At 45.7% G+C, this 11,521-nt stretch overlaps 2 protein-coding genes across 2 annotated transcripts; both read right to left on the bottom strand.

Annotated features, from left to right (window-relative positions):
- Positions 1-645: 645 nt before the first annotated feature.
- Positions 646-7,956, bottom strand: N7503_011987 (uncharacterized protein; the record flags this gene model as incomplete). Its single annotated transcript, XM_057071533.1, has 3 exons — positions 646-7,446; positions 7,510-7,645; positions 7,703-7,956. The coding sequence occupies 3 exons, from the start codon at positions 7,954-7,956 to the stop codon at positions 646-648; spliced, it is 7,191 nt and encodes a 2,396-aa protein (XP_056918144.1).
- Positions 7,957-9,828: 1,872 nt separating this feature from the next.
- On the bottom strand, positions 9,829-10,428 carry N7503_011988 (uncharacterized protein; the record flags this gene model as incomplete). Its single annotated transcript, XM_057071534.1, has 4 exons — positions 9,829-9,849; positions 9,934-10,082; positions 10,119-10,315; positions 10,364-10,428. 4 exons carry the CDS (start codon positions 10,426-10,428, stop codon positions 9,829-9,831), a joined length of 432 nt encoding a protein of 143 aa, XP_056918145.1.
- Positions 10,429-11,521: the final 1,093 nt, after the last annotated feature.

Consider the following 11,521-nt stretch of genomic DNA (forward strand, 5'->3'; position numbering starts at 1 on the left):
ACAGCTGGAGGGGGCTTTTAACTATTGACATTCGCAGCGATGATGATGAGATGTCACACGCTGCACCGCCACCTCTTATCCCGCTTAGGGAGATGGTCACTTGTCTGGAATGTCTTACGTGGATTGCCAGTGGACGACGCCGAGCTGAGATTTTTAGCTTCACCGACTGTGCTATGGAGGAGATGTCAATATCCCGTACTTTCAGTGCACCCGCTACTCCCGCAAGCATCATATTCTACCTCGCCTCTTGAACCCCTATACGATTTAATATTATTCTGATAAAATGTAATCCGGTTTCGGAAACAGGTAGCTGTTCCTGAATTGAGATTGAGTGATGCTGAATATCGATCTCAGTACATCGCAGCACGCACTTCTAGTATCCCGATCGATCGATCGGTTTTGATGGTAACCCAAAACAACTGCAAGTTGTCAATACTCACCAATTTTGTTTGTGATCAGTTTTTTGTTCTTCATGAAAGATACTATCCTTCATTCATGGTTTTCTATCTGAGATAACTTTCCTGGATTCCGCCCTGATCATTGTTCCGAGCATAAGGATATAAAAGGTAAAGCGATTTTGGGTGCGAAATTTCTTGTCATCAGACACATGAGCCAGTTGGGAAAATTTTGCCCGAAAGACCCTTCTCAGACATGTCTGTCTATAAGTACATTGGATGATGGTTCACTTGACAGGCATCTGATCATATCTTCAAAGTAGCTAACCACATAATCCGCGGTTTCCTGATCTATGAATTCGCTTGACATTGTCATATTAATACGGAGTTCAGATTCGTCAGGTATAACAAAGACGTTAGCAGTCTCCGAGGGTTTGTTTGGTAGGCTATACAGGCTTGTTTCGCAAGGAACCCCATGCAATTCAAAGTTCCCAGCCTCGCTCTTGCTATAGTTCTGAATTCGTAAAAAGCTGCCGAACTTTGTTTCTGGCTCCCATGTCGTGCAGTTCTGGACGATGTCTTTAAATGCAAGACTCTGTACAGGCATGGTTTCAATATGTTGCTGTTGAACTTGGCGCATCAAGTCAATACACTTCAGCGCTGGTGGAAAGTCAACTCGAACTGGAATGATGCTCCCTGATGGTCCAACCAAACGGCCTTCGTGAGGAATCCCGAGTCCTCTCTCGAGAGTGTATTGACCAAAAACGACATGCTTCACGGAATCGTAGCTTGTTTCTGATGAGAGGCGCATTAAAGTCATTGCCCACGCTGATTTAATCAAAGTCGCAATCGTAATGCTGGAAGGAGGCGAAGGGACTGGAATTTTTGTCGAGGCGGTCACTATCCATGGATCCCGAGACACGATGTCTCTTTTCTTCTTTTCTTCGATAGATCCATTTGCAGGAGCCCAAGTCCTCTTTGTAAAGCTTGTCATTTGAGAGTTCTGTAATATCCTTCTCCACGTGTCGTAAGACTTGGGACTCCGGATTGCCATGATTTCTTTGACGTGGTCAGAGAATTGGGCAGCAGGTGGCAGTACATTGCCATTGTAAGCGGTCATAAGATCCTCACATATGATACCAATGGAGATTCCATCAAATTGAGCATGAGCCATTCGCAATACCAGAGAGCTTCTCGAACTCGTCGAAGTCACCAGCCAAGCCTGGAATGCGGGCTTCCAGTTTGCAGGACTTCCCATAGCAAGGGAATCATCGGCACAAGACCTCTCTATGTCGTCAACTCCTGAAAGATGTATTGGATTGATTTTCAATTCCCTCAGGACCCCCTGAACGATTGAGTGGTCATCGCAGATTCCAAAGACCGTCCGTAGTGAGGAATGCCTCCGAACAAGCTGCTCGCATGCTCCCGACATACGAGATAAGTCGCATTCATTTGGAAGAGAGATTATGAGATACCGGTTATAGAATTTCGAAAGCGTCATGGCCTGAAACTCCGTGGTAGGAAGAAACTTAACCGCATTCTCTGTGATATCCCTTGGCAATTCGCTGCTGAGCTTTTGATAGTTCCCTTCACGGCAAAGTAATTTAGGTATCAAGGATGATCCTTCTCGGCAGAAAGTCTGACCATTCATGCTGTGACCAACTTCAGTATGGCCATTCAATTTTCTGGTCAAGCTTGACGTCAGTTCTGACAGAGTCTCGTGTCTGAAAATATCTACAACAGTTAAAGGAAGACCCTCTTGCCTTGCCAACATGGAAACCTGCATGGCGGTAATTGAATCTCCACCAAGAGCAAAGAAATTTTCATTCAATGATATTTCCTTTGGTTCTCTGTTTAGAGCCTGGCCGATGATACGTTGAATTTTCAGGTCCTCTTCCGTGGTAGGCCGCTCAGGCTCCGAAGAATGAGAATTCGACCTCCACTGATAGCTGGAGATTTGAAGCGGAGACCAGGTTGAAACAGTTTCTTGGAGCTGACGTCGATTGGTTTTCCCGGACATGTTGAGGGGTACCTCGGTGATTGGGATGAAATAAGTCGGAATCATGTATGCCGGAAGACGCTCGCCTAGGTTAAGTGTCATAGATTTCAAGTCATCGTAATACTGGTTCGTCAGGCAGGCGATAGTCTTCACTCCATTGGAACTCATATCAGTTCCGTTCAATGCAGCATCGCTCCACCTCTTATATATGGTAGGACGAATGAACGCAACCAAGAACGGGCGCTCGTGTTTCTCATGTTTCTTGATCAATTCAACAACTGTGCTCTCAATGTTTGGCGAAGAGGAAGTAACACATTGTTCAATATCCCCGATCTCTAGTCGCTGGCCATTTAACTTCACCTGCAGGTCCTTTCTACCGATAAACTGAAGTGTGCCGTCAGGTGCATATCGAACGAGATCCCCGGTCTTGTACATCCTTCCTGGGTGAGTTGGGAAATCAGCTCGCCATGATGGACTCCTAATAAAGGCCGCGATGGTCTTCTCGGGCTCCTGAAGATAGCCAGATCCGACAACTGGTCCTTCGATAAGCAACTCTCCCACTGTGCCGATAGGGGCCAGTTTGTTATGGTTCTCAGGATCTGCGATCCAAGAGATTGCTGCAGGGCTTTGGCCAATATTACTGCAATCAGAGGTCAAAGAAATTGCAGCAACATGGGAAATGACCGCACACTCAGCAATGCCATAGAAGGCAACGATATTGGCCGTCTTTGCCCACTTCTCGATAACTATCGGAGTAAGAGGCTCCCCAGCAGAGCATAAGACCTTCAGTGTTGGTATGTCTGATGGCTTCATTAGTGTAATGACGGATGGTGTAGTAAATAACCAATTGACACCAAGGGCGGCTGCTGCTTTGGCTGGATTATCCATTCGATCCTCATCGCTTGGCATACAGATACAGCCCCCTGCGGCCAATGTGAATAAATGGTCGCCAACGCTGATATCGAACGCATGCCCGGCAAACTGGAAAACCCGGCTTTCCGGTCCGACTTTGCCATGCTCATGCATAACCTTCGCACTTGTACAGATGGCACTGTGGGAAATTACCACGCCTTTGGGATTTCCAGTGGAGCCGGAGGTGAAAACAACATATGCCGGGTCATCAGGTGTAACCAAGGCTGGCAACGAGACAGATTCGACATTTGCATGGTTCAAGTCGTGAAGTAAGCCTTCTAGTTCTAGGACGTGGGCCTGGAGCTCAAGACTTTTACTGATTTGTGCGGATTTCACGGATGAGATCACAGTATGGGCCTCCATAGCAGCACATGAAGACTTCAAACGATGAACAGGGAAAGACGGATCGAGCAAAGCAAAGGCAGCACCAGCTTTGAGAACTCCCATTACGGCAACTGGTATCCAGGGCGACTTCTCGGAAACAATGGGCACAAAATGTCCCCGACGGATACCCTGGCTGATGAGGAGAGACGCAAGCTGACTGGAAAGTCTGTCCAGTTGACCATACGTAAGCTCAGCTTGCTTAGAGCACACGGCAGGTCTGTGAGGCTGAGAAACAGACATCAACTGAAATAGGTCGTGAACACAAGCATTTACAGGAACAGGGTCATGGCTGTTCCAGTGCATTAGCATTTTAATATCTTGCTGGGGAATAACTCCAATATCGGCGAGCGGGGTTGAGTCAGATCTGATGAGTTGTCTGGTAACATGAATCATTTGTCTGAGAATACTATCCATATCGGCTCGAGGTAGATTTGAGGGATGATATGATGATGTGAAGGTGATTGACTTGTCTCCCGGCCGACATGTGAGCATTAGAGGATACCCAGCGAATGTATTGATGTTATGTGAAGCCGCCGTCACTGAGGCTGAAGAATCCAGCATCGATGATTCTGCTTGTTGTCGTCGTGACTGCACCACAAGAACGGTTTGAAAGTTGCATGCTTCAGCCGCCTCCGGTCCGATCTTTCGGATATCTATCAGGCCAGTCTGCTCGTAGGGCATCATCTCCGCAAACTGGTTTTGGACTTGCAGAAGCATTTCATTGACTTTGCAGTGTGGCGATAGCATTATGCGTAAAGGGACAGTCGACAATGTGGGACCGCTGAGTTGATCAATTCCATGAAGTCCTGCGCTACGTCCAGTGACAGTAGCTCCAAAAAGAACATCTTCACAACCTGTCCGATGCCAAAGGACAATAGCCCACGCTAGGCGCAGAACAGATGAAAGAGTGAATCTAGTCGAAAAACTTCTATCGAGCTCTAGGACTTCTTCAAGTACGGCTTTCTCTGTGACGCGATTTGTGATCACCGGGTGAGATGGAAGGGCAAGGAAATGTGCTGTCTTCAGCCCAGCGAACTCTTTAGCCCAGAATTCTCTCGAATCGTCCACTGGTAGGTTGAGAAGAAGCTGGACAAATGGATTGAAAGGCCTGGGGTGGAGATCCTTCCCCGCATAGGCGCTCTCAATTTGTCGTAGTAAAAGGTCGAGGGACCACTCATCGAATATGGAATGGTGAATTTCCAAGTGGAGGATTCCATTTCTCACATGGAACCGGACAAGTGGGCCATCTTCAATATTGATTTTGGAAGGTGTTCCATCGCACTCATTGGCATACCAAGGAATCTCATCGGCCAAGACAACTTGAAAAATTCCTGATGGGACTTGTATAAATCGAGTACGAAGGATTGGGTTTTGCTCCCAAGCCAGCTCGCATGCCCGTTTGAATTGGCATAAGTCAATTGACTTGGGGAGTTTCCAGGCGTATTGGGCAATGTACGCATTTGGATCTTGAGCGGTTAGGGCAATCAGCCCTGCCTGTAAAGGTGTGCAAGGATAGACATCTTGTATCGGAGGACAGTCTGGCTTCAAATTTTCCCTCACTAGGCCTAGCACTGCCTCGCAGTCGCGGAGCAGTGAAAATGGAGCCAGTTTAACTGGCCGGCAGGGGTTTGTTTCCTTGACCAAGATCAACGACATTGCCGCCAATGTCGAGGACTTGAAAGCATCTGCTATCTTCATAATGTGCCCTGTTTCACGCAATTTGGCAACAAGGTTCATCATATCGATAGAATCTCCACCTCTTTGGAAAAAGCAATCATTCTGTCGGAGACTCGCTCCTTCAATCCCCAAAACATCCGCCCAAAGCTCCCTGAGAAAAGCTTCATCAGGGGTGAAAGAAACACTGCCTAGCTTGACCCCTTCCATCCTAGACTTTCCATGTTTGCTGACTAGAAACAGTTCAGTCGCTTTCTTGCGCAGGCTCACACGATCGATTTTTCCAGATTGGGTCATCGCAATGTTGTGTACGAAGAAGAACTCCCGCGGAATCATATGGGCTGGCAGTACATATCGAAGGGTCCTTTTGAGTTCTCCTTCCATGGATCTCGAGCCTTCCCATTCGGCTATCGTCATTTTTCTCGACGCTTCTTGGCCTTTGGAGCATCCAATATCAATAAATCCGAAAAGACGCGTAGACCCATTCACTGCGTCGGCGGAGGCAACTATGGTAACGTGGCGTGTTTCTGGGATCAGGGTATCTGCACATAGTCTTACGTGGTGCTCAATTTCTGTCAGTTCAACCCGTTGCCCATTGATCTTGACTTGACTGTCTTTTCTCCCCACATAGTGAATAGATCCATCCAAGTTGTACCGCACTAGGTCACCTGTACAATAAAGACGTGGCAATGCATAGGACTTTTCGCTGTGATCGTGAAACCTGGTCTGCCATTCTGTACTCTTCAAGAAACTGCTCTTTGTTTTCTCTTTTTCTCCAATATAATGCCGCGCGAGAGAGCGTCCCTCGATAACAAGTTCGCCAACTGCACCAATAGGGATCAGTTGATTGGCGTTGTCAGCATCCACGATCCATAACCTTGAGCCACATCCAAAACCAATATTTCTCGGCGAGGAGCCAGGTTGAACATTTCGCAGTAGACATGCAATTCCAGGGCTTTCGCTAACTCCATAAGCATTGAAGAGCTGCACACTCCTGGCCCATGTCAAGATATGGGCCTCGGTCATTGGCTCTCCACCGAGGACCAACATTTTAAGAGTCGGTACAGACTCTGGAGAAAGTAGATTGGCTAGAGATGGGGTGAGACTTGCTGAAGTGACGTAGTATTTGTTGATGAATTGGGCGAGGTTATTGACTCTGTCATCCTCTGAAGGAATACATATGCATCCTCCGCACATCAGAGTGATGAAGATCTCACGGTTGCTAACATCAAATGAGTATGCTGCAAATTGCAGCATTCTGGTATGGGGTCCCACCCCCAATGCCTTTCCATTCGCAACAGCCACCGAGTGGAATGCACCATGCTCAGTGACAATGCCTTTAGGCTGACCTGTGCTGCCGGAGGTGAATATCGCATACATAGCATCGGACGGACTGGTTTGAGAGATTTGCGAAGTGTAATTTGAATTGGCTGCCAAGGCAGACTCAAGATATGCCCGGGATCGATTACTTAGGGGTTGCACTCGGTTAGTCAGATCATTGGCGAGCGCTTCAAGTTGCGGTGAACAGAGCACAGCAGTAGGAAGCACGGACGAGCAAATACTGCGTATTCGTCGCATCGGGAGGGAGCAGTCAAGGAAGACATAAGCCCCGCCTGCTTTTAAAACTCCTAAGATAGCAACAACTACCCACTTAGATTTGTTGAAGCACAATGCGACGAAGTCTTCGTTGCGGATTCCCCAGTCTTTAAGTCGAATCGCAAGACCTGATGAGAGGCGATCTAATTCCGCGTAGCTGAATTCGCCGTCCCAGGCCGACACTGCAATACTGTCTGGTACCTCCATGCATATTCTGGAGACAGCTTCATGAACAGATCTTTTGGGAAATGGCTCTTCGTCTGATTTTCTGTTCCAGGAAAAGACGCAATTGATTTCTGCGTTGCTACACACAGTGAGATCCTCAACAAGAGATTCTGTATGGACTATGATCTGCTCCATAGCCTGTATCGTAGTCTTTGATACCATTTCTGCCATCTCCTTTGACATGGCTCCATCTTTGTAGTAGATTGCAATTGAAGGTCGATGGCCCTCCACTTCCCTAGAGAGTTGGACTGCAACTGCAAACTGTATTGAAAGGTAAGTTCGTCAGTTCCAAGTATGCAATCTTAGACATCAAATCAGTCATACCTCTTTCAATGTGTCTATTGTGCACTTGCTTTTGATAAAGGCTGAACCAGAATAATATTCCACGGAAATTGCTTCCACGGACAGCATTTCCAGCAGTCCACGTACGGACTTCGTTCTCGGGACATCATAGGATAGTCTGATGTTCAATCTCGTTAATGAAGGCAAAAAATTAACAATCATCTGGACACATTACACTTCAAATCCCTCGCAGCTAAAAGAGACAGTGTCAGAACCACCGTAACTGCGAAGCACAATTGCCCATGCAGCCTTGAGAAGCGTGAAGGAGGTAATATTTTCATTGCGGAGCCATTCAACAAGATGGCTACTGCTAACTTTGTTGAATAAGGCCGTGGTCGATAGAGCCGGCCCTTCAAGCTGCGATGGAGGCTGGCCTGAATCGTTGATCAGGACTGACTGGAGCTCTGACGGTGGAGTGAAAATAGACATTCTGTAGACTGGATAGAATGGGCACAGCAAATGATTTCGAAGCTCCGAGGTTCTTGGGTGCTTGTCTCAATCGATGACACAATCGAAAGAACAGGTAGAATACATAATAAACCAAGAAGACAAAAGAAGATCCCCCTATTTAAACAAATAAGTGATTGAAACAGAGTAATGATCGACAACTTTCTTCTTCATTTGAGGAAGTATTGATTTCCTGCATTGAAAATGCATACATGTGTATTCGCTGAGATTTTTTGTGACTAGTATCAGCGGCACAATTTGATAGGTCGGCTCAATTATTCCCACTATAAGATTGAAAGGCCAATATCTTGCTTATTTGTTAAGAAAAATCAATATTTTTCAATTTAATGGGCCACATCAATAACCGGTGAGAAGGTTTGTGACCTCTACCATCTTGCCTCAACATGACATTTGAACTTCATGCGAACTCATGTAGTACAAGAACTGGACTTGCATTTGGCGGGACGCGCCACAATGAAGACCGCAATATTGCACTACGATGGGATATTGATGCAGCTTTCTTTTCCCTTGCAGTTCAATATTGTATTTCTTCAAATTTCCTTAGGGGCAATAATACACTCCGAGCCATATCAAGATACATTGAATGGATCAATATCATGTACCTAGTAAATCATACATTAACCTTCCCTGATTACGATTAGCTGAATAAGACATGATCTACACAGTGTAACATGCAATGTTGCAAACCCCATGCCACTTGGTATGCAGTATTGCATTATGATATCGTATAATACTGCATATCTTATCGCACATATTGAGAATAAACAACTTTGGACGTCCGGGGTACGATAGTGGAGATCAATCTTCAGCCTGCTCTCCTCTGTTTGTCTCGTCTACAAAAACTGATTTGACGACCACGTTACCTCCATGAGACTAGATGCTCATATACGATTGCCGGACGAATTATTAGTTCACGAAAAAGTGAGCAAGAACGAACACGGACTTTCAAAATCAATACACTCTAAACAAAATAAAAAATAAGAAGAACTCGCTGCTTCTGTGCCTTTTATGACAGATTAAAGTACACATTAATCGATGCTGAGGAGATGATAACAGTTACTCCAGGGGGTATTCTGGAATCAACAGAACGGAGATTACGGCTCCGATAGTTGCAACAAGCGCAAGCACTATTTTCCATCATTAAAACCCATTATCACCTCCTATAATTTGAGTACTCACATGGAACGGCTCTAAAAGCATCTAAGTAACTTGATCGTACAATGAATTGGATAGACTCTGGGAGCGAAGTGGCAAACCGAGTATCACTTATCACTTTTTCAACAATCTGGAGTCGACCAAACGTTAGTATTATTCTTTTGAAGCTATTCTCCATATGAATACTCACCTCAATACTCTTAGGTTCGAATCCAAGTTGTTGTAACATATTCCCTTCAAACAACCCTCTACTAGTCGTTGCTATTATCGTAACCCCAATTACCACTGCAAGTTGCTGTGATAAATAATAAGCTGTGATGATAGCAGCCGATAGTTTCTTTGGTGTTGCTGCCGTAAGTCCCACAAACTGGGCAGATAATATGCCCCCAACTCCTAGTGCAACTGTGAAAGAATAGGCGAGTTCCCAAGGACTTGGCACATGTGGCCATCGAAGTGAAATGAGGAAATACGCAATCATGGATAAGCATGAGCTCACAACTGAAACGGGTTTGTATCGCCCAGTCCTATATTTGGCACTTGTATTAGTATACACAACAGCCAAGGGACATTAGCTATTAAAAACTTACCGGCGGATTATAAATCCTGAAATCAAACCGCCAGTGGCCACGCCCACAGAACAGGGTAACATGTACAATCCCGCAACGCTATTGGACGCATTCACAGCTCGAACGAAGAATTCTGTGATTGTAGAGAGAAACTTATCGAGACGATGAGACTTGTGAGTCGTAAAACATAAACATAGGGTTCAATGGATAGACTTACGCCAAAGTACGAGAACATAGTCAGCATCTGCGCGGCGTAGATAATCCCGATCTTGTTAGCTCTTATCTCCTGGAAAGGTATCATAGGATCCTTAGTCCAATATATCTCATTCGCATAGAACAGAACAACGGCAAAGAATAGAACGCAAACTAGAGTTATTATAGTCCAGTATGACCCCGATCTACCTTGGATTGTCAAGCAGAGTAGCATAAATGTCCCAACCGACGTTCCTAGAAGGCAGGTACCCCAATAATTCATATCTGGTTTTCGTATCGTGTCTTCGTTTTGCTTGCTTGTGCTTTCTTCCCGGATTTGTGATGGAAGCCGCCAGATAGTGACAGCAAGGCAGAGAAGCGCCATGGGAGCTTGTCCAAGAAACAACCTAGAAACTTAATGCGAATTCTCATGAAACTTATCAGCAGGTGCTTACCATCTCCAGCTCACTAGGTCAATGATCAGACCACCAAGAGGGGCCCCTGTATTGATACCAAGCATGTTGAAAACTCCCATATAACTTCTCAATGTGGCAATCTTCCTTGGATCAGTTGTTTCTTTCATACCGAAGTCGTTAGCTTGACATACCAATGCGGTGATAAAATCACCTACCTGAGATGATGACCGAGATAAGATCGACCATGCCGGCGCCGCCAGCGCCAGATAGTACCCTACCGGCTACAGCGACCCAGAAAGATGGTGCGACACCACTTCAAAATACGTGAGCCTTATCCCATTTCATCTCCAGGATTGGGGGAATATACGTCACAATGCAGCCCAGTCCGAACATGGTGTAGGCGGCCAGGAGTACGGATCTACCCCCGTATATATCAAATAACCTTCCGTACTAATGAACAGAATTAGCACAAGCTCTGGGGTTCCATGATTCGGTTGAAAAAGAGAAGGACGAAGAGAGATAAATCCTGCTCACAATTGTTAAAGATACCGAATATCCCAAGTTATACGCTGTCACCAACCAGTCCCCGGCAGTCACTTCATGGAATTGGGAGGCGATCTCTGTATGTGTTGACATCACAAGGGAAATGTCTACAGAGGCAAGATAAATCCCTATCAAAGATAGACGTTTCAGTCAGCGAACAATGATTGCTATTCAAGTTTTAAATTGAGATATTGTGCACCTATCTGGCTGGACAGAAAAAATGGCCAGTCTACAGCAGATACTGGCTCCTCTTGAAGAAGGGGTGACTCTTCATTTTCGATGGGCGAGTCAGACGAGGAAAGGAAATCTTTGTTCCTGTGAGCCATCTTGGAATGTCCATGCACAGATACTTCAGTATGATTCCGAGTCTCTCCAGTGAAAAAGAAAGCTTGTATAATCCTCGGAGAAGTTGTCGGAAGTTTGTGACGAAGGTGAAAGGTGATCTGGATCATAGAATTGAACTCAGCTGAGAATACTTTTAGTCTTATCTAAACATGCAAATGTACCACCTAGGAACACCAAGGCTTGTGGAACACCCTTACGCCGTATCGGAATTATACACAATGTATTACTACTGCATGTACGCGCGTAGCTGATCCACCCAAAATTTGAGGCGCAATAGGCCACAACTGTATTTGTTGAAAAGCGTTTGAA

This window comes from Penicillium pulvis (genome assembly GCF_028828015.1).
Source record: "Penicillium pulvis strain IBT 33274 chromosome Unknown scaffold_8_segment0_segment0, whole genome shotgun sequence".
Classification (NCBI taxonomy): domain Eukaryota; kingdom Fungi; phylum Ascomycota; class Eurotiomycetes; order Eurotiales; family Aspergillaceae; genus Penicillium; species Penicillium pulvis.